The sequence below is a fragment of the Eupeodes corollae genome, chromosome 2 (assembly GCF_945859685.1).
Source record: "Eupeodes corollae chromosome 2, idEupCoro1.1, whole genome shotgun sequence".
In the NCBI taxonomy this organism is placed as follows: domain Eukaryota; kingdom Metazoa; phylum Arthropoda; class Insecta; order Diptera; family Syrphidae; genus Eupeodes; species Eupeodes corollae.
Window position 1 is genome coordinate 157,355,329 of NC_079148.1, and position 21,848 is coordinate 157,377,176.

General features: G+C 36.6%; 6 protein-coding genes and 1 long non-coding RNA gene across 8 annotated transcripts; 3 read left to right on the plus strand and 4 right to left on the minus strand.

The window, feature by feature from the left end:
• Nucleotides 1-445: 445 nt before the first annotated feature.
• LOC129947619 (uncharacterized) lies at nucleotides 446-2,076 on the plus strand. The gene is made up of 2 exons (XM_056058249.1): nucleotides 446-666; nucleotides 748-2,076. Exon 2 carries the CDS (start codon nucleotides 810-812, stop codon nucleotides 1,788-1,790), a length of 981 nt encoding a protein of 326 aa, XP_055914224.1. The 5' UTR covers nucleotides 446-666; nucleotides 748-809; the 3' UTR covers nucleotides 1,791-2,076.
• A 2,713-nt stretch (nucleotides 2,077-4,789) lies between these two features.
• Nucleotides 4,790-8,770, minus strand: LOC129944322 (coatomer subunit alpha). The gene is made up of 2 exons (XM_056053672.1): nucleotides 7,703-8,770; nucleotides 4,790-7,647 (listed from the first exon to the last, which is right to left on the minus strand). The coding sequence occupies exons 1-2, from the start codon at nucleotides 8,646-8,648 to the stop codon at nucleotides 4,907-4,909; spliced, it is 3,687 nt and encodes a 1,228-aa protein (XP_055909647.1). The 5' UTR covers nucleotides 8,649-8,770; the 3' UTR covers nucleotides 4,790-4,906.
• Nucleotides 8,771-9,480: 710 nt separating this feature from the next.
• Nucleotides 9,481-10,106, plus strand: LOC129945309 (transmembrane protein 60). The gene has a single exon (XM_056054964.1). It carries the CDS (start codon nucleotides 9,681-9,683, stop codon nucleotides 10,104-10,106), a length of 426 nt encoding a protein of 141 aa, XP_055910939.1. The 5' UTR covers nucleotides 9,481-9,680.
• LOC129943975 (proline-rich protein PRCC) lies at nucleotides 10,075-11,463 on the minus strand. Its single transcript, XM_056053071.1, has one exon. The coding sequence runs from the start codon at nucleotides 11,354-11,356 to the stop codon at nucleotides 10,142-10,144; it is 1,215 nt and encodes a 404-aa protein (XP_055909046.1). The 5' UTR covers nucleotides 11,357-11,463; the 3' UTR covers nucleotides 10,075-10,141.
• Nucleotides 11,464-12,193: 730 nt separating this feature from the next.
• LOC129943974 (alpha-1,3/1,6-mannosyltransferase ALG2) lies at nucleotides 12,194-13,821 on the plus strand. The gene is made up of 2 exons (XM_056053070.1): nucleotides 12,194-12,434; nucleotides 12,497-13,821. The coding sequence occupies exon 2, from the start codon at nucleotides 12,508-12,510 to the stop codon at nucleotides 13,744-13,746; it is 1,239 nt and encodes a 412-aa protein (XP_055909045.1). The 5' UTR covers nucleotides 12,194-12,434; nucleotides 12,497-12,507; the 3' UTR covers nucleotides 13,747-13,821.
• A 466-nt stretch (nucleotides 13,822-14,287) lies between these two features.
• Nucleotides 14,288-17,216, minus strand: LOC129943973 (ubiquitin carboxyl-terminal hydrolase 5). The gene is made up of 2 exons (XM_056053069.1): nucleotides 17,031-17,216; nucleotides 14,288-16,946 (listed from the first exon to the last, which is right to left on the minus strand). Coding segments are annotated over exons 1-2 (2,439 nt in total). The 5' UTR covers nucleotides 17,033-17,216; the 3' UTR covers nucleotides 14,288-14,509.
• Nucleotides 17,217-18,913: 1,697 nt separating this feature from the next.
• LOC129947459 (uncharacterized) lies at nucleotides 18,914-19,996 on the minus strand. 2 transcript variants are annotated; one of them, XR_008781721.1, is made up of 4 exons: nucleotides 19,646-19,996; nucleotides 19,446-19,590; nucleotides 19,050-19,385; nucleotides 18,914-18,982 (listed from the first exon to the last, which is right to left on the minus strand). It is a non-coding gene; the product is annotated as an uncharacterized LOC129947459 (long non-coding RNA). The 2 variants fall into 2 exon arrangements; XR_008781720.1 differs by having other exon boundaries at nucleotides 18,914-19,385.
• Nucleotides 19,997-21,848: the final 1,852 nt, after the last annotated feature.

Here is a 21,848-nt window from a genome sequence, read left to right on the forward strand (position 1 = left end):
TCCTATAGATCTCATTGCAGCTCCTCAATTTTTCAAATTGCTTAGGTTTTTGATGACATGCAAATAAAAATAGGATAACCAATGTATGTAATCGTGACAATAATATCGCTTTGGTTTTCGAAGGCTTTAATTTTCCCAATGGTGTTTTTTACAAAATTCTTTAAATTAAATATTTGAGGCCTTGCTGTGTCTCTATTTCCACTCCACTTAAAGAACTGTATATTTCGGAATGAAGAGACTATGGGCGGAATCACTGACAGCATGACAGTTATTTACATATGAATCCTTGCTCATTTATTTTTAGGATAAATGAAAACACTTAAAAAGTTTCTTGCAACCTTTTTCTCCATGTGAAAGGGGATTAATTAAAGACAAAAACAATTTTTCTGGCAACGCTAACCATTTGACAGCCAAAGTAGTGTCAGAGAAAAATAATAAAAAAAATAATAAAAGAAAAAATGGCGAATTTGGTTGACCTATGATTTTAATTTTTACGTGTTTTTTTAATGATCCATTGTTTTTGAAACAAACAACAACATGCACAAAGTGAAAACAAACATTTCTATTCAATATTCAAACTTTTGAACATCAATCTCATGTGCTAAAAACCCATAGGAATTGTTAATTTATCCAAATATAAAAGAAAAACCAACGTACACAACGCAGGTAGACTATAAATTTTTATTATATGTGTATTCTAGAACAAAAATAATTGTATGTACCCGTTGTTCTTTTATTAATTTTTAGGAAGAGAATTTCAAGGTTCCCGTTAGTTTTGTGGAAGCATTACAACAATCAAGTTCTAAACAATGTGCGATGAGGAATTGCCCTGTGACTTGGACAAGCTGGAAATTGGGCCCCAGATTCCCCAAATTAAGCTCTGCGATAACCAACTTCCCGTCACGCTTAATCCTTTCTACAATAAGATCGACCACGATGAGTCTGGTCGGGTTGGAACCGAGGTTATATTCGGGGACATCAAATGCAGTTGCCGAGTGCGCCGCAGGTCGGAAAGCGTTTTGGATGAATGCAAGTCCAGCAATAGCAATTCCGCATTTGCCCGCATCGAGCATTCGATAAGGAACCCAACACTGTTCAAACGTAAAAACAGGAAAAAAGTATTGTTGCGAGAGCCAATCTTGAAATCGTTGCAGAAATGTCTGCATCCAAAGCACCTGAAGGCATTTGGCGACATCCCGAATAGACTTTTAAAGAAGAGCGCCTCCAACGAAAATATTGCAGAAGGCTTCACTAAATCCTGCCCAACTATCGAGGCTCTAAATGTTGACGATTCTCTGGGCTTTCTTAGGATAAGCAATGAGGAGCCGTCGACTTCAACGGGCAGAAAATCTGGCATAACCGATTTTCGAGATCTCATCGACGAGTGTCAATCCCTACTGGAAACCAATTTCAGTTTCGACAGTTGGAATAACACGATTGCTTCGAGAAAAAGTCTCAAGCACTTCAGTGTAGTTCAGTCTGCCGAAAACCGCTCGCAGCGAACAAGAACAAGGCACTGTAGTGAGAATCACAAAGGTCATGAAAATGGGTATGGGTCCAACAAAGAAGGAACAACCCGACAGAGTGGCAGTAGCAATGCCAGCACGTCTTGTTCCCAGCAAGCTAGAATAAACGCATCCACAGTGGCGACTGGAAGTCATTCCGCGGCAGTCGTTGCTGGTACAACATCGCCGTGCGATGTCACCATCGATGAACTGGCCAGCTATTTTGAAACGTTCGTTCACATACCGAAGAAGATGTCTTCAATGGCTGAGATGATGTATATTTGATCATAAATTTCGGATAGTCGGTTTTGGAAAACAGTGAACCCACAACTCGCTCGCCATTGAACTCCATTCTCGGGCATGCTTTTTATTTTAAATATTCTCTTCTCTTTTGTCTTCAAAATAATCACAACAACAACAACAAAATGTATGAATATATTTAATAGAATTCTTAATTTTGGGTATGGATTGCGTAAAACCAATCACGAATGATAAGCTTTTTGTGTTAGAATAAATTTAATGTGTATCTAAAAATTTGTAATGGAAATAAAACAAAAAATAAGAACAAATATCCCAATACTGGTTTTAGTTAGGTTATTTCATTCGATCCGGTTTTGTTTGTATACTGTGTGAGGTCAGTTTTTCACTCGCATTCTTGCTGTCTCATCTCTCCAGCAAGCCGCAGATACGAAGACGTGTTATTTATGCTAATAAATATAACATTTATTTTGATCAATTTGGAAGTGCGCTTCAACCAAGGTCTACTTTTAAAATGAGTGTGAAATTTATTTAATAATTAATAATCGGAATATATAAACAACGAACTAATTTTCAGAAGATTTGCCAACTCACATTTGGAACTTTAAAAAGTTATGCACCATAAACTTCTGAAATAACGTAAAATTAATTCCGAAAAAAGTTTTTTGATTTAATACAATTATATTTATTAACGCATGTAATTGATTGTATTAAAGAATAACTTAACTTAAAGTAAAAACTTACATTTCAAATGTTATTTTGACTTGGATAGGGTTTGATAAGATAATGTCATCCAAATTATTCCATTTTTCGATCAGAGCAGATCTAAGGCTGTTTCTGGAAGGGTAGATCGCATCCTGAGCAGCAAGTAACAAATGTGTGTATGGAATTCTTTTTTGGGCTTATGGTTCTCAGGGAATGTTTGTGATATAATTCTTAGTAAGTGATGCTTCCAAGATCGAAATTCCTCCGTACGAGAATGTTTTAAAAAGAAGGTACGCCCCACCTGATTATCTCCATAACCTGTTCAGTCTTCTATTGAACGTTAATTAATTAAAGCTATAAAATAGGGTGTGTCGCCAGCGCATTTTGTCTTCTCTTGATCATAGGAAACTTAAGTAATGAACATCCTTTCTCACCTTGAAATTGCAATGACTACATGAAATTGACCAATCGGTTCGGTGTGGACTGTAATTTAGATTTATTAGTTCTCCGCGGACTTTACATTTATCATATTTAAGTGGTGTCACTTTAGTAAATACATATTTGTTTTCTTGAATATTTAAACCGAGCTTGCTGTAAATGTGTCTTGTTTAAAAAGTTTTTTCAATTTCTCTAATATTTTGCTAAAAATTCGTCTTATGTTCACAGGGGTCATATCATGTGAGAAGCGAAAAGTTTCTCTTTCTCGAAATACCAGGGGCCAGAACGTTCGTTTTTCAAAAACGAAAGAAATTATGCGAAAACGATATTTGCCATTCTTTATCGTATTTCGTTTTTGTGTCTTTGTTCGCTTTTGCTTCAAACCCAAAAAAAAATTGATTGCATACTTTCTGGATGTCGAATATCGTGAGAGATGGGATATACATACATTTTAATCGATAAGTGAAACTTGAAAAAACCGATAATAAATAAGTAAGAAGGTGATTTAAGATGAAAAATAAGGGAATAACTAAGAAAAAAGGCACTTCGCTTATTTGATAAGAATTTTAACTTTGGTGATTTTTTAGTAAAACAACATAAATATTAAGAAAACATTCACTTAAGATAGAAGTAAAATTTGATAAATTAAAAAGACTCATAACTAAAAGAAAGAAATGTGTGTTTTCAATTTTACAAAATAATTTATTTTCTGTTAAGTGTTTCAAGCAAACTTCAGACAGCCATACTCATCAAAAAAAGAAAACTATTTATTAGAGACCACAAACTTCAAGCTGCTATAAGAAACAATGAGCTTTAAGAATATGATATAGGTTTAAAAGGCAAACCCTAGTTCGTTTTTGTGATACAATACCATTGTGACTTTTATGTGTATTTTAAATATAACGTATTATTTATTGGTTTGAAAAAAATTAATTTTTCTTTTGTTTATGACCATTTGATCCATTCGGGAAATTTTGGTTTTCCAGCGATTTTAAGAACTCGCCTATTACTTTCCTTACTTACTTCCATTGAATACCTATAAAGTAGAGCAAAGCATCAAAATATAAGTGACTCTCGTCCCTGTTTTTATGGGTATATTCTTTAACACATATTTGAAGTCTATTTTATTCAACCGAAATCGTTAAATAAATCTATAGTTTTTGAACAATACAATTATAAAAACAATAATTGCAATAAAATTAAAATATACCATTGATCTGACAAAGTATAAATGAGTAAAAAATAACTATCTTTCAGATTTCCGCAAGTTCAATACTTCCCTTTTTAATATTTAAAACCAATGTAAATTAAAATCTCTTCTTGAATTGTTTTCTATTTTTTCAACAGAATTGCACAGCATTTCCGGTTAGGTTAAAGTTGCTGTATAAGATGGAAACGGACACACTTAGGCCAGTTTAATGGCCCATTGTGATGCCACATGAATCTTGATGCTTCCTCCTAAGCTCAATGGAACCAGTTTGAGTCCCTTACGAAACGCGAGAGGCTGATTATGCTGATATGTACAGGGCATGTACAGAGAAGATGAAGAATTGTTTCCTCCTATTGCTCGTCCATACAGCTTCTGAAAAATTCATCTGAGAATACGCCTAGACGTTTGGCGTGCTTTCCTATTAGACAGTTTCCGGTTGTGACACCTATTATCGAGCTTATATGCGATCTGCTTAGGTCTAAATCTAGTGTTGACCAGATGTTTTTCGTGATCTGACACGTGGGGTGATGTTGTTCCACTTGGTGTTTGCCTTCTTCATAGCGTCTTGCATTAGCAACAGTTTCAAGTAGCGATTAGTGTGCCACTATAAGTCAAACGTGGTAGGATGGGCTGCACATTACCGGAAAAACGAAAATAATTTAACAACTCTATATAAAGGCTATAGAAACGACTAAATACATATATTTATTTATTAGGCATTGGATACAATATTGGTAAAATTATATTAAGACAGAAAAAGAAAATAATCATTCAATGATATACTTGATTTTTAACGGAATTGCAAAGTAGATATTCTTAATCCGATGCAGTCCTTTCCAATCTCGCTTATTTCACACACATTACACAAACTTCCCTTGAATTTTGGATCATAAGAAGCTCCACAAAATGGACAGCTCACTTCAGGCTTTCCTCTGTAAATCGGCTTATAGCTGATGCCACAAATGTTAAACGGATTGAATTCTTCGTACTGCAAATTATGTTCATCTACAGGATTAACTTCGCATGCCTGTAGTATTTTGCGCACCTGTTGTGCCACCTCTGGCCTTGGACCCAATTCGAGAAGTCGTCTGGCAAACGATGAAGCTGTTTTGTAGTTTTTCAACTTGAAGAACATATTCAAAGCGGTTCGAAGGGTCAAGATTTGGTGAACAGGTTGCAATTTACAGTGTGTAAAGTAGGCAGCCATCTCGCAGAGACGTTTCTGTTCTTCGAGAGTGGACTTGGGAAGTCCCTTGCGTTCGGTTTCGAGTTTTAGACCCAAAATATATTCCGAACAGATTTTAAGCAATTGTTGTGCTTCGGCAATGTCTTGTTTGGTCTCCACAACTAAGAGGGGAATGCTTATCAAGATTGAATGGAATTTTTCAATGGCTTCTGTGAATTTGCCGGTGGTTGTTAGCTGATATCCAGCTTGCAAGCGCTGTACAAGATCGTTTAATTTTATACCCAAAGCAGGTCTGCCATTCTTGGAATTCGGTTCTGTGTAGTTGCGGAGGGGATATGCTTTTAGTGACTTGACATTTGGCATTGCTTTGAAGCTAGCCATTGAACCGATGAAATTATGCAGGAATAAGGTCTTGAAAGGCTTGAAATTGACCACTCCTATTTGATCGTTTAGCATTTTAAAAGCACTCTCGAACGATCCTGCCTTAATGTGGTCCACAACGAGTGGCGAATTATTGGCCCAGTGTTGAGGCGGGGATAAACCTTTATTTGGAGCAGCATAAAATCCGCTATCACTAGCACTTGTCTTGATTTTCTGAGCCAGTTCCTCGGGAACTACCAAGTCATCGTCACCTACATCCCAACCAGCTCCTTCGGTGTCAGCAACTTCCTCATTCTCCAAAGCATCGTGCATTTCATCATCTTGTTCGTCCAGACCTAGGTCAGCGTCGGCTCCCCAGCCATCACCGCCGGCATCTTCGATAACTGCCGCAGTCTCACTTATATTCAGAGCTTGTCGGACATTCGAGCCCTTCGCTAATGACGCGCTCTCAAAGAAGCCCTTCGAAACCGTCAAAAGTGGCCAATTACTTTCAACCTGTTGAATTGGCACTGGAGGCTTCAACAACACCGCATTTGTATTCACTTCCGGCAAAGCATTTCCCTCCTTCGTGATGGTTTCCTTGATGACGTCAGCTTGGTCATCGAGACCATGAGTTGCCGCTGTCAGATACGCCAGAGACATCTGGCCGCAGTTCTTTAAAATATTTACCCTTTCCTGGACATCGCCGAGCAATAGGGCACCCTGGTATTGGGCAGACACATCTTTGCGAATTTCCGCAATTTTGTTCATCTTTTTCAGTTTCTCGAGATTTCCAGTGATGAGATACAAGAAGGAGAGCTTGTCGAAGTTCTTCGTGCGCTGGTAGCACATCTCTACTACTTGATGATTGCCTTGCAAAAGAGCGGCTTGACCCAATCTGTCCCAGCAGTCCTTATCGTCCAAGGCCTTTGCGGCTTCCAGTGCATTTTCAATACTGCCACATTCTAGAGCAAGGCCAAACCGAGTCTTTTCGTCTTTCACGAAATGCAAGGCCACCTCAGGGTAGCCCTTCTTCTGCAGATATGCAATGATGCTCTGTCCAACCAAACGAGCATTTCGAACCATGTGAAGGACTTCATCGTATTTCCTATTGATCAGGGCTAGTTTGAACTTGTATTCGGTAGGATCAATGTGCAGAACCCGAGTGCGACACTCCCGATCCAAGCAGAATACTTGATTTCCCTTGACACGGGTGATATAGATGGGCAAATCCAACGTACGGATAATACCGTGATCGCCATTGGTAATCGCATACTTGATATGATTGCTTGTGGTGTATATGAACACCCCAGAGTCATCCCAAGCACCCGACTTTACTCGAGTATTCTCCTGAATCGTGCACAAGTACTGCAGGCGCCGATCACAGATCGTGACCGAATGCTTGCACAACAAAGCAACCAACGACATATCGCCCGACCATACAACGTATCGGCATTTCGCCAGTTTGATGCATCCAACCGATACCAAGCGTTGCACCTCGTACAGTGTCACGTACTCCGGATCGCGAATAAGCAACATTCCTGTTCCGGCATAGAAGATCTCTTCACAGAATGTTGGAATCTTCTTGGTAACTTCGTTCTTGAAGTTCTTTATCACCAACTGGCTATTGCGATCCAAAACGGCAAACCTGTTGCGTGCCACCCAAATAGCAGTTATACCCGATGACCGCTTGCTCTCGGTCTCACTCTGGGAAGTCGATTCGCTCTCCTTGGGAATTTGACACAAATCATAAGTGCTGTTCTCCAAATTGTTGGTTCGGGTGCAGAGGAGCACTGCATTCAAGGCGGGATTATAGGACATGCTATGCACCGGCGATTTTCCACCACCACGCAATTGCATCACTACTGTATCCTTGGTCGTGGTGAAGTCCAATTTGCGAAGGAATCTCTCCTTAACGTAGTACAAAATATTTCCATGCACTGCGTATGCTGGGCGTTCTCTCTCCAATTTAAATACGACCATACCTGAGAACAAAAGTCAAATTAATTTCAGAAACTTCTTCTTATAAATATGCCTCACCTCCATCATGGCCAGCTGCGAACAGATTGAGAGTTGGATGAGCAGTCAAGATCCAGAAACGCTCTCCGTCTCGACGGAAGGTATACAAACATTGACGCTTTGTCATGTCCCACACGCGAATGCTTTTGTCTTCACTGTTCGATATAATCAAGTCTTGACGAGGATGGAATAGAACACAGGAAACATTGTTGTAATGTCCGCGGCATGTGTCCACCTCCCAAGCTTTGTACTCGTTCATTCGCCACAACTTAACTTGGCGATCGTCAGCTCCGGATACAATAAGTGGTAGTGTTGGATGGAAACTAGCCCAATTTACACCACGATCGTGTCCTTCGAGGACGTGTTTGACAACGGCATCGGCTTGGCCAAACAGATCAGTGGCTCCGGGATGGTTTTTGAGGTGGTCATCCAGTCCTCCGGGCCCTGGGGCGACGTTCTTTTTGCGCAATCCAGAAATGTCCCAAACACGAACAGTCTGATCAAGTGAGGCCGAGACAATTTGATCTTCGGTCGGGTGGAACTGGGCACACATTACATAATGGTTGTGGCCAGTGAGCACACAAATGCAGTTCCTCGACTGCCAGTTCCAAATGCGAATGGTCTGATCGTCCGATGCACTCAGAATCCATGGGTACTCGTGGTGAAAGACGACAGTGCGTACGTAATCTAAATGGGCAAGCAGAGTGAAAATGCATCGACGTTGTTTGTAGTTCCAAACTTTGATTTTGTAGTCATCGCCTCCGGACACGAATAAAGGTTGCTGGCAATGGAAAGCGACTCCACGTACCGGGCCGTCGTGTTCGTCGAACTTCTCGAGCAACGTGTGCATACGATAATCCCACAACTGGATAACTCCACTGTGAAGACTCACCAGAATCCATGGGCGTTTTGGATGGAAGGACAAACCCTTAACCCGGGCTGATTTCGATTCGAAATTGGTCAGCATTTTGGTGATAAATCAAAAGACGGTCACGTACTTTATTTTTGCAGTTTAATTCTTTTAATTTAAACTTCTTTAGTTGCAATTAAAACTATACAAATTTCTTTTTATCCGCTTTTGAAATTAAAATGCCTATGAAAATGAGTTGTCAAAATGAGACACGACATCATTTTGGTTGAATGTTCTAGTACATTCATTTTATGGCAAAGGGTATGTTTGTTTTAATTTGTTTAATTCCTATAGAACTTTCCGAGAGCGTGAATTAGGCAATTGGAAATTGGGCAATTTTAAGTTGCTTGCAATCGAACATTCTGATGAAATTATGGTGAAAAAATAAGGTTTAACTTTTTGTTATCTAAGCAAACTCAAAACTCCCACGATTTTTTGATTGTAGTGATTTTCATTCTTTTTTTTAGATTATTTCTCGGAAGTCATACATAAGTTTTAAGGAAAATTACTTTATCCAATAAAAAAAATACATTGTTCTGGAAAGATGTTGGCTATAAGTAAATAAATAGGTACATGTCACTGTCTGACAAATATACATTCCTTTATTGGATCAACGGAGTCAGGAGGCTTAAAATGGAATTTAAATACCGACAACCTACGAAGAGTCAACTTAAAGGTGCTATAAATTAAAAGAAAAAACAGCACCTTTCTGTAACTTAAAATTTATACCTGTTTTATTTTATTCTTAAAACTTATTCACCATATCTCGCCTCAACAAAAAAAATGAAAGTTTCGCGTTGCCAACTTCTAAATTTTGAAAGCAACTTTAGTTGCCTAGTGGACGTAATGTTATGATTTAATGCTGACAGATCTAAATAAATATTTTAAACAAACAAGTCTAGTAAACTATAAATCCACGACTTCCTAGAATTTTGGTTTAATATCGGCGGATCCAGAAAAATGTAAATAAAAGATAGAACATAAACTTCGGCAAAAGGAAAGTCTGCATAGACGGGATTTTGATTCTTTTGTTATTGGTTTTCATTTTGCAAATTAATTATTATGTATATTAATAACAAAGTATAAAAAATGACTTTAGCACACCGGGCCCTCTTTACATGGTTTATCATATTGCTTTTTCTTATTTTACTATGCCTGAGACTGGACCCACGTACTCACTGGAACTGGTTCATTGTCTTCATACCACTGTGGCTCTTCGATGCCATACTCTTAATTTATGTGATCATAAAAATCGTCACCAAATGGAGGAACTTGAAGCGCCTCAAGGAGCTGCTAATTTCTTACCAATGGTACATTGCGGGAGTGTTGCTGAAAATTGCATCTCAAGTCATGATTTGCTTGAAACTTGAGTATACCCAACTTGAACTATCAATATTCACGACTATGATACCGATATGGATACTACTTCCTTCCACGACGGTCTATGTTTTCGTGAGCATGCAGCGAAGTAAGAACATACATATTCTTTGTAGACACTCTTTATTTAATTTCTAAAAACATAAAATCTTTACAGGAATAAAGGCGAAGCGTCAAAAACCGTATTTATTTTGTGTTTGTCTTCTATTTTGTCGATTTGCAGACCACATCGCCTGCAGTTCGGCCTCATTTGCTTTTGCTTTGTGGGCCAAGTATGTGATTTGATGTTTCCTTCGAGTTCCTTGGGCTGGTTCTTCGTCTGTCAGTACACCAGTCGGTTGATATGTTGTCGCAGATGCCAGAGCATTTCGCATCCATTCTTCCTTGTTGGGTTGTACTTGGTCACCATCAATATCGATGACTTGAATATCGCTCATCTTTCGGCGTTTGGCTTGGCTGCCTACGAGTACTTGGATTGCTTCGTGGTCCAGAGTATTTTGAGTGTTGGTTGCTGAAATGTCTTCTGCTGGTCCTTGTTCCATTTGTTCCTCTTCGGGTTGAGTTAGAGCAAGGAATTTTGAGGAACTCTTTGCCATTTCAGCTGCTTTCCTTGATACCATGGCTGCAATCTCGTCTTTGCTTACTTCGGGTAGTTTCACATCGTTCGTTAGAGAAAAGAAATCACCACTTTCATTGTCCGAGCCTTCACTATCGCTGACACTTACAAGAGAAACTTTTGAAGTTGCCTTGGGCTTAGGCTTAGGCTTCGGCTTTTCGCTTGATATTGTTTTGTCAACGTTTTCTGTGTTGTGTGCAGGTCGACGATTTTTTACTACGTCCGGTACGAAGGGCATTGGCTTTGAAGGTTGATTGCTTTTGTCTTCGTCGGCAGATGGCTTTGGTTTAGTAAAATTTTGTTCGGATTTTGGAGTTGGTAGAATGCTCATGAGACTGGAAAAACTAGAATGCTTTGTAGGGACATCTGTGGGCTTTGCTTTTTTCTCCTCTACGTCATCGAAATCCTTGAGGGATGGTATTGTTATACGCACCAAGGTCTTTGTTTGTGGAAGAACTTTCGGTGTTGGTGTTTCTGAGGGAATTGCTTTTTTTCGAAGAAATTCATCGTCTTCCTCTTCAATTAGATCGATCTTAGTTTTAGGTTCAGGGAGTTTTCCAAAAAGAGCTTGAATAGTATCAGTTGTGGACACAGATTTTGGGGTTGGAAGGTTCAACGATGACTTAAAGGGAGCGGGATCTGCTATTATGGGTGCATCTTCCTCGTCGCTGATGTGTCCAGAAAGTAGAGGTTCAGTTTTGGTAATGGGAGATGGTTCATCTTCTCCATCACTTTCATCACAGCTGCTTGAGGCATATGCAACTAACGACATATTTCAATAGTTTAATTTCTAAAGTAAGTATAGTTATTCTTTTTCGTATATTTTCTTATTTGTTATTTTTGTTTAATAGTAAATTCTGATTTATGTCAAAAAATCACATAAATGAAGTGAAAAAATTCAAACCATTCAGAGAATAAAGTAAGCCAGGGATGTACTATACTTTGTAAATTTTATCTACCGCACTATCCAGACGAGGGGACTTTGAGAGTGTGGTTTGTTGAGTTGAAAGTGAAATATGGGAAAAAATGTAAGTAATCAAAAAATGTACTTACTTGAAAGTAAAGCTATAAATGAAAGTTGTTTACTCCTCTTATCAATCTGAAGAATGGTTAGAAAATATATAATAGTCTATATTGGCGTCCGTCCGTGTTGTACTCTTTGACATTTGACACTAACCATTTTGACGTCTCAATATTGAATCTTGTTCCCACCTTACGGTTAGATAAGGATAAAGACGCGAGGAAAACATTTCAAACTAAAAAATTCAAGATAAAACTATGAATAGCAAAATGAGTTGCCCGAAAAGCAAGCGAAATAAAACAATGAAACGTTAAAATGAGCTTGAAAAAAAATTAAATTCAAACGAAATTTTCGGTTCAAGCAATTTATGAGCAAAAGCTTTCCAATTATATAATATTTAGAAGAAGTTAAAAACTTAATAACATTTCAATCATATTCCAAGTCTAGTGTAAACATGTCTACGTGTATAATAATTTGCTGTCAAACCGAATCCATGACTGAGTTTCAATCTCAACTGAAAAACCACTCGACTTTTAATTGCTTTGTTAATGAAAAACAAACAAAAATATTCAGATGAACGCACTTTTCAACAACAGAATACAGATCACAGGTTATGTGCTGCAGCTGCACATCAATTTGACACATCAATCGATATCAACATTTGCAAGTGCTACGCTGATTGTGAAACTTGTGCCTTGTCTTGTATTTAATTGGAGTGCAGTATCCAATTGAGTTGTAATTCTTAACCCCACACATAAGTTTGGATACTTATATTTCATCAGTACCAATTGATAAAATAAAGTTTCATTGAATGATTTTAATACTAAAAGTAAGTTGATGACTAATAAACAGACAAGATTTTTCCTAACAACCAAACAAATCCCATTCCAGAGCATAAAACTATGGTCCGTGTTTTGTTTGTGCATCCCGATTTGGGAATAGGAGGAGCTGAAAGGCTGGTCGTTGATGCAGCCCTATCTCTTCACAACAAAGGTCATAAAGTAAGTTTCCTGACCAATCATTATGATCCAACGCATTGTTTTGAAGAAACTCGCAATGGAACATTCCTTGTTCAAGCTGTCGGCGATTGGTTACCTCGGAAGATTTTCGGTCGTTTTTATGCGTTTTGTGCTTATTTTCGGATGATTTACGCTGCATTCTATGCGTCCTTGTGTTTGTCCCGCAAAGAAAAAATCGATATCATATTCTGTGATCAAATCTCAATTGGTATACCAATTCTAAGGCTAGCAAAGCACAATCCAAAAATTGTCTTCTATTGTCATTTTCCCGATCAACTGTTGAGTGCCGAAGGAGGATATCTGAAGTCCATGTATAGGGCTCCCATAAACTATCTGGAAGAATACACGACTAGTCTGGCAGACTCTATTCTTGTTAATAGTAAATTCACTTTACGTGTATTCCGAGAGACCTTTAAGCGGTTAGACGTGATCCCAGATGTGCTCTATCCCTCGCTTAATACGAACTTTTTCGACAAGATGCAGCAGGAAGCCAAGAATGAAGAAATAACCGACATTCCATCAGATGCATTTATGTATTTGTCAATTAATCGTTTCGAGCGCAAGAAGAACCACGAACTAGCCTTGCACTCGTTTAAGTTGCTCGAGAAATCATTGCCTCGCAACGACTGGCAACGGTGTCGTCTAGTAATTGCCGGAGGATATGACACCCTCTGCACGGAAAACCATGTAATTTATGATGAACTAGCCGCTCTAGTGACAGAGCTAGAACTCAATAATAAAGTCATTTTACTTAAGTCTCCATCCGACATGGAGAAAATAGCTCTTCTGAGGAAGAGTCAATGCTTGTTGTATACACCGGAGAATGAACATTTCGGAATTGTTCCCCTGGAGGGTATGTACATGTCTAAGCCAGTTGTGGCACTGAACAGCGGTGGACCAACAGAAACTATTGTACACAATTCAACTGGCATCCTGTGTGAAAAGAATTCCGAAGAGTTCTCTAGGGCAATGTGTAGTCTCTTCAAAGATCAAATGCTGTGTGAACGAATGGGCGAAATGGGCCGCAAACGAGTTCAGCAGAAGTTTTCATTTGAATCGTTTGGTAATAAGATTGAAAGTATTATTCGAGAGCTGCTAGATGGTAAAACGAAAAAGAATTAATAGTATGTTTTTTCGAAATATTTTGTATTCCCGGATGTATTTTGGTTCTTTATTATTAAATGATAATTCTCTTCATTGTTTTTTTTTATTTATTTTAGTATTTAATTCTAGTTCTAGAATGTCACAAACATGTGGGACTATAATTTCATAGTCAAATTTTGTATAGTTTTTTGTTTTCAACAGTCCAACAGATTTTCTTGTAACTATGTTAAAAAAAGAAGCTAACTATTGTTATAATGAAAGTCTAGCATTCTTCCGCTTGAAAGGAGTAAATTGTAAGTTTTGTGCTGATATGTATCGTAAGTTAAGTTCACGATATTTACATTAGAGAGCAGCGTAGTTCTAACAACATATTCAAAACATGCTTTGCTATGTCTGAATTCAAATGTTTGTACCTACCTACTTTTTGTAAGCATCAATCTGCATAATAAAAATAGTTAAAAAAAGTCTAACAATGTTAGGGCAGTTTTTTTCAAATCAAAAACGAGTCAAATATAAAAACTTTTATCTATTATAAGAATCAAGAAAAAAACAAAATCAATTTGTTTTCTATTTTAAATGCTGATTTATTTTTTAAAAGTTTTTTTTTAAATTGTTTTGAAACAAAACAAAAAAGCCAAATTTAATAAAATGGAAATAAAATTAAAATGCAAAATTTATTAAATTAACTTCTCATCACTTTTCGAATTCTGTGTCACGCATTTGTATCTATTAAATGAGTGTTTTTAGGCAAGTCGAAGTATAAACCAAAATAGTACGTATATTAATTTTGACGCTTGTATAGATACAAGTAGCCCAGATCCTTTGGCGGATTCTGTGATACTGCAACTTTACTGTCATTGAAAATAACCCATTGGTTGTCCTTTTTGATGTGACAAACATAATGTCCAACTTGTGACGAAGTGCCCATATGAGAAATGAAAGCTACCAGCGAGTATTTGCCGTCGCCATCACGATACGTCTTTGAAGCTGGTGCAGCCGCATCCGCGGAAGCATCATCTTCCTCCATTCCGCTTGGCAAACTGTCTAACGAATCGGCATGAGAAAATATCCAATCAGTTGCTCGTTCAATATTATTGTCTGTAGCTTTTAATGCTGCAGTGGCTTGTTTTTCATTGAATCCCATGCTCATGAGCATGGCAAGACTTTCTTCATTCGGTTGGAAAGCCTTGGTCTTATTGATACCAGGCACAGTGAATGGTGCTGCAAAATCGGCATCACAAATGTGCTCCATTATCCATTGGGTGGCAACATCTAACCCTGCATTTTTGGTATTGAAAATAGCTCGCTTGCAAGCCTCTTCAGGGAATCCCATTACTAGGAGCTCACTCATGACTGCCTGGTCGAACTTGACCTCGGGCACTTTCTCTACATCGTTTGGCAGGGTTTCTTCATTTGGTTGCAATCCACTTGAACGCATAACAGATAGATCCAATTCTGCTGGCATGTCCACAGAGACGTCCAATTTGATTGGAACCCAATCTTCACGAAGGGTGAACTTCTTCAGATGTAGCATCATATAATCGGGCATTGAAGCCAATCGTGTGGTCTTCTTAGCAGTAGTCATCCCATTTATAGCCGAGCTGAAGAACTGTTCGATTATTTCGGTTTGGAAATAGTTATCCAGACACGCTTGAAGCGATATTTTCGGACGGACAACGTTTTCACCGGTATTGGGTTTTCCACTCGAAGCTAGCTTCTCTTGATACTCTTGAACTTCGTCCTGATTCGTTGCTGCCGACAGTGGAATAATCAGCGGCAGGCAGAATTCCTCACGTTTCGTGTATTTTACTTTTTTGCTCTCTCCGCACTCGAACCTATCTTCAAGGCAGAACAATAAAGCATCAGAGGGGTTTGCTTGACCAGGGCCACCACCTCGGCTGTTGCGCTCCAACAAATTTAGAAAGTAAAGGAAAAATTCGCATGCGTCTTGTTGTTGCTTCGTGCTGAAATCTGGGTGATTCTTGCCGATTATATTTTTAAACATCGCTGGAGAAATACCGGTCGATTCTGTGTCCAGAGTGTTCTCTGCAATCGAACTGTATTTGCCACTCCACAGACCGGTACCCAATTTGGCAGTTTGGATGTTGAAGTCATTGGCCGGGTCTTGGGGAAAAGCATCGAAATACTTTGATGCTCCGTCCACGAAGCGTTTAATAAAATCTGGAATGGTAAATATAACCTGCATAACACTGTTCATATAGCAGGAATTTCCCAGATTTCGCATTCCCGTCAGGCCAGGGCCAGCCAAGGGCGTCAGTTCGCTTTCGCTCTCAGTAAGTTGGCTCCATTCGCCAATGCGTTGATTAATGTCGAGTTCCAGTTCAACCATGGACTTTTCGCTTTTTTGCATGGCAGTCATGTTTATGCCAAAATGGCTAAGATGCTCATTTAGGTTTGGATCGATGACCATATCGTCTTCTGGATAGCTGAATACATCTGCTTTGCCATCGGCAGTGATGGTGCCCAGCTTAACAGCAAGCGGAAAGCTTGTTTGCTTGTAATACTCAACGGCGTGATCATTTCCTCCCGATCCATCGAAAAACTTACGTCCGCACAGAATGGAACCATCAGTAAGGTTCAACCAGAGATTGTTGGTGAGATCACATTTTTCACATTTCCAGCCTGTGGGTGGAATTTTTTTGCCATTATCCTGTTGCTTCAGATCATGGGCGTATTTTGACACTTGACGGACCTCGCCGTCCCATGTTCCAGTCATAGTTTGCTTTTCCAGTTTGGATATAGCCGACTCCGCAACGAGCAGCGCCTCCACCGACTGCTGGACTATTAGGGGCAAATCAACATTTGGATAGGGGAGCTTTGTCATCTCTGGGACCACAACAATCTGATATGTGTCCTTGTATGAATACTTCTGGCTCTTTAGATCGGCACCGCCTTCAACCCCAATTGCTAGGCGAGTAATCTTTCGCTCGGGCCCAGCGGAGATATCGATTTTTTCCGCATCGCTCTCGGGAAGTCTTGTTTTTTCTCTTCGAATATGCAAGAACACCCCATTGCCCGTTTTGTTAAAGTACGGCTTAATAAATTCCTCACCGAAACTGAGGAACGTGGTAAGGTTAACGTAAAGACCGGTAGGGGTTTCTGGGTTATCATATGAAAACATACACTCATCCTTGTAAATACTTTGGTTTTCGCAGGGCACGCGAATTTTAGACAAATGCTTCTGTAGAACGTCCATCCTAAAAGAGAGAATAATAGAAACCCGCACGAATTTTACTTTGAACAACAGTTACTTGCAATTAAGTGAATGTGCTTTAACTTACATTGTAAGGATATCTTCTTGTTTACACTATTATAATGGAGCCTAGAAACGAAGTAAAATTAATATTCTATTAAAGTAAGTTTATTAACTTTTGTTTTAGATTTTTTCGTTTTGCGGTTTCTTTTTTCTTTCAGTTCTCGGTTTTCGGTTTCGGATTGTGCTGCTACAAAGAAAAACAAAAAGTCATCTTAATTGAGGTTCTTTTGACAGTTGTTGTTTTTGTAAATAGACTCGTTCGACGAGTATACAAATTTGGGAGATGATGATAAAAAAAATTGTGCAGAACCAGGCAACAGAACTACAAACAGTACTTAAGCTTCAATTAAAACGATGTGAGCTTTTTATGAAGCATACAACGTTTTCAAAAATGGTGGACGGCTATTTTGTATAATATTATATATTATTGCATTACAAAAAATGCGTATACGCTCAGTAAAACAATATTAGAATTAGTCAAGTGACATATGTAAGGGAAAAAATCACTGTATGCAATTGTAAAATTGATTCTTACACTTTTTTACACATTCATTTTAAGTTTGGGAAATTTGGGATAAACATACGAATTCATGGAAATTTAAAGTCCTATCTTAAGTTAATTCTTAAAAGTTATTCCCGGTTGAAACTTTAAATTTTAGTTTTTACTTATTTAACAAATGTAATTCTATAATTAATCAACAGTCTGAAACTTCTCCTTTTTAAAAACCCAAATTCAATATAATGGTATACATAATTTATTTATTTAATATATTTTATCAAGTATATTAAATAAAATAAAACAAACTGTTCAGTGAAAGCACTTTATTTGATCCAATACATTTTTTTTAAATAATAAAAATTGTCTTCTAACATTTTTCGACTTTTTTTTACATGAAACGAAGTCAAAACCAGAGCTCGGTGTAGCTGAAGGTTTTTTTTCTTTATATTACCATTTTTGTTTGTATTAACATATCTAATTTGGCACTGGTGCTAATATACAGTTCGTAAATAATTCTTGGTAAAAAATTACATCCGTTTCTTCATCACTGATGTGAAATATATAATCATAAAGTATTTCGTTTTAGGGCTCTTGAATTTTAAACGAATTCCATCTTCGTGCTTTTCCACAAATTCAACATGATTTACCTTTTAAAATAACAGATGATCTTCAAATTATTATAAATTTTGTAAAAAGTTACCTTTATTTGAGAATAATAATCATATGAAACAGACTTTTCCTTAAGGTATTTACCTTCACCTCTTGTTTTTGCAAAAATAAAGCTTCCTCCAAGTGAGACAACGTACAATAGCTAAGGATTTTGATCTATACATTTTTTAATACAATTTTGCTCACTGCAAAACAATGCCTCACGACATATGAATTTTCCTTGATCATTAATTTTTCCGGAAATTTTTGCAGTTGCCAATTATTAAGAACATTCATAATTCTTTAAGAAAATGTGTAATGGGTTTCAAAATTTACAACAGAAAACGTTCTGGAATTTACCTCCATTATTTCAATGGCCTTCTTTATTTCGTTTTCATATTCAGGATTACGTTTAAGGATCGATAAAAATATTATTTTATATTTAAATAGTCGGTCAAAAGGCAGTTCTATGAACATTGTTATCTTTGAAATTTTTATATACAAATATTAATGATAAAAAATCGAACTAAGCCATATTAAGGGCCCTATTATGACTTGCGAGTCGCAAGAAAAATTTAATAAATGTGACTATTTGGTATTACCGTTTGCGAATCGCCTAGTTGACATTCGCCTAAAATGTCAAAAAAATAGCGAATTGAAATCTCGCTCTATTACCACTAGCGAACGTTCGCTTTTATCTGTCAGAATCGGTCGAACTGTAATTCTTCGTGACTTGAAGAAATTTACTGTTAAATTTGAAATCGGTGGTTGTTTGTTTGTTTTATTTTGTTTTGAGAATAATTTTGGAAAATAAAGTAAAATGAGTTGCACTGGAAATAGAAAAAGGTAATGAATGCTTAACAATTGCAAAAATAATATAGAATTTTATTTGTATACCTAGCATAAAAAGAACCAACTCCAACCAATTTTCAAAGCTCGTTGAAATTATGGAGACAAACCCCGAAAATGCGAAAGATATAGGATCTTTCGGATCTTTAAAAAAAAAACCAAGCCTAGTATTTTTGAAAAAAAAAAATATTCTTAAAAATATCCCATTTACTTCTTTACCTACGAATGGAATATATTCACACCTAGATATCTTGACCGCTCTCCATTCAACCACCAGCTTTCCAAAAGATCCTTTAATTCACTATGATTCCACACAAAAGAGTCATGTGTTGAACCTGGATATCTGGAATCAATAAATCTTATAATTCCATTATTGTCACAGGCCTTGAAATGAAAAAAGTTTGAGTGAAATAATAAGAATCAATCTCTATGTATCTAACTAACCACCACTAACATTCAAACTATAAAATCTTTTTCTGTTTAAAAATTGATGTTGTAGCTGAACAGGAGCGATTATTCCAATGTGAGTCCAATGATGTTTAAAATATAACCAAATGCATGCTTATTAACGCGAAAATATGACACAAACCTATAAAAAGAACAATTGAATTAAACTGAAATAGAATTCACGATTTTATTCTTACAAATTATCTGGAAGTTGAAGTATGTTGGAGTTGTCCCTTAAACTTCTTCGTAATCTACACAACAATACTTTCTCCGCTCTTTCGTTTTCATCTTCATCTTCAAAAAATAAATCAACACTGCTTATCATATTTTGTTTTATTTATTTTACTTTTTTCCAAATTGTAAACAATATATCATCAACAATAATTTTCAGTCTTTGACGTTTCACTAAGTCATGACGTTACATATTTCACTTCTTAAAGTTGGTAATATTATTTTCAAAAGCGAACGTCGAAGTTCGCCTTTCATAATACCACGACTTAGGCAATTCGCCAAATCGTTCGACTTGAGTCGAACGTTCGACTCGCGAGTCATAATAGGGCCCTAAATATCATATAAACATAAAGAGTTATCAAAATTTTATTTAGGAACCTACCGAAAATCTTTGTCCCTATCCAAACATACCCAAAGTTATATTATCTAAATAACTCAAATGTCTATTGGTTTACAGAGTCAACATTGTTTCTTCGATTAATTCCATTTTTATAAGAATTTCATTAATAAAAATAATAAAACTACTAACCAATATTTATCAATATAATTGCTGTGCCAATTGTAAATTGATATTAAGTTTCCAAAAACTAATTCAACATTTTTTAAGTCTTTAGGTGTTAAGAGATTTTTGAATCACATAAAAACGGGATGAATCGAAATGTTAAATAAACAATTCAAAATTTACTTGTTTCCTACTTTTGATTGATCTTCAATATATTTGATTTCGATTAAGCATCACTTCGAAAAAGCATTAGAAGGCATTCTGATAGCAGCTCGGCGAAGTTGTTCATCATTTTCCTAAAGTATGTATTTTTACAAAAGTTCAAAAATCAAATATGTTTTCACACCTATTTAAGGTGTTAAGTGTTAGGTAGTTTTTAATTAAAATTTCAAAAAAAATATTAAGACCTTGGTAATATACAATACATGTGCTGATTTTTAAATTACTTATGACTTTAGTTATTTTTTTTACTTAGTCATTGCTCATGGCTCATTCCAATTGGGTGTGTCTTGAAAACATATGTAGGAGTTCAAACTCGTTGTATAAAATGAGTCACGGATTTAATATTCTTTGTACCGTTTTTTCCAACAAGAATTTAAAAAATCAGCTTCTAATTTTTTAACTGGCTTCAAGGTATACATAGGATTGTTTATTCTCGACTATTGTAAGGCGCAAAGTTTAAACCCAACATTTTCAAAAGTGCGATTAAAGCTAAATCCTATTTAAGACAGTTATTTCAAATACTAGTTTAAATCAGGGTACAACATTACGAAACAGTTCAATACAAAGAATCGCATGAGTCTTGATGAAATAAAAGAATAAGTTATTCTTATCAAGAATTCAACATTTTTTTTAAATTAATTTTTCTACGGATTTAACGCAAAATCAAAAATAAAATCCTAAATTTGTACTTACTCCAGTTCTATTTTTTTGTAAAACAAAGTTATGGAACCTGTGCACCTTTGTCGTTGATTAAACAAAAAAATTATAATTGTAGCGTTGAATCATTAAAATTTAGTCATCATGTTCAAGTAGGTATGTTAAAAAATTGGATTTATCATTGAAACTTACTTTTTAATGTCGAAGATTTGGGTTATCGCTTGTCATTGCGTTGACCGATAGTCCCAAAACCGAGTCATCGTGTCCCAATAGCATTTTCTTAAACAATACATGGTCACAGACAATTATCAGCACGTTTACTCAAAAATGGGAGAATTACAAGACGTGGCACTCTTGGGTTTTGCAGTCATTTTTAAATCAAAGAGTCAGCATTTTTCCCGTTTAAGTTGACCATCTCATGGTAACTTAAGAATTTAAATTCAAATTAAAACGAATTTTTTTTTATTATTTTGAAAGTGAGTATTTTCTCGATTTATTTACGTAAAACATACATACCTTCAATGTGATTGACTGCATGCAAATTACTACAATTCATTGGTTGTTATTTAAAGTTAGATTCATTAAACTACAAAGATATTTGTTTGTATTTCTTAACATAATAAGTATAAGTTTAAATATTATTATTGATCAATTTTGTATTCCATACTAAATTGCATGTCCTTGAATGTGGCTACTACATTATACTATTTAAGTGTGACTGTGTACCTACTTAACTAATTTCCAAATTTGTTTGTTTGGTTAAATAGTAATATATATTATTTAAAATG

Coding starts and splice junctions, on each gene's coding strand:
- LOC129947619 (XM_056058249.1), top strand. CDS start 810: ATGTGCGATGAGGAATTGCCCTGTGACTTGGACAAGCTGGAAATTGGG.
- LOC129944322 (XM_056053672.1), bottom strand. CDS start 8,648: ATGCTGACCAATTTCGAATCGAAATCAGCCCGGGTTAAGGGTTTGTCC. Junction 7,648..7,702: donor CGCAGCTGGCCATGATGGAG/GTGAGGCATATT, acceptor TTTTGTTCTCAG/GTATGGTCGTATTTAAATTG.
- LOC129945309 (XM_056054964.1), top strand. CDS start 9,681: ATGACTTTAGCACACCGGGCCCTCTTTACATGGTTTATCATATTGCTT.
- LOC129943975 (XM_056053071.1), bottom strand. CDS start 11,356: ATGTCGTTAGTTGCATATGCCTCAAGCAGCTGTGATGAAAGTGATGGA.
- LOC129943974 (XM_056053070.1), top strand. CDS start 12,508: ATGGTCCGTGTTTTGTTTGTGCATCCCGATTTGGGAATAGGAGGAGCT.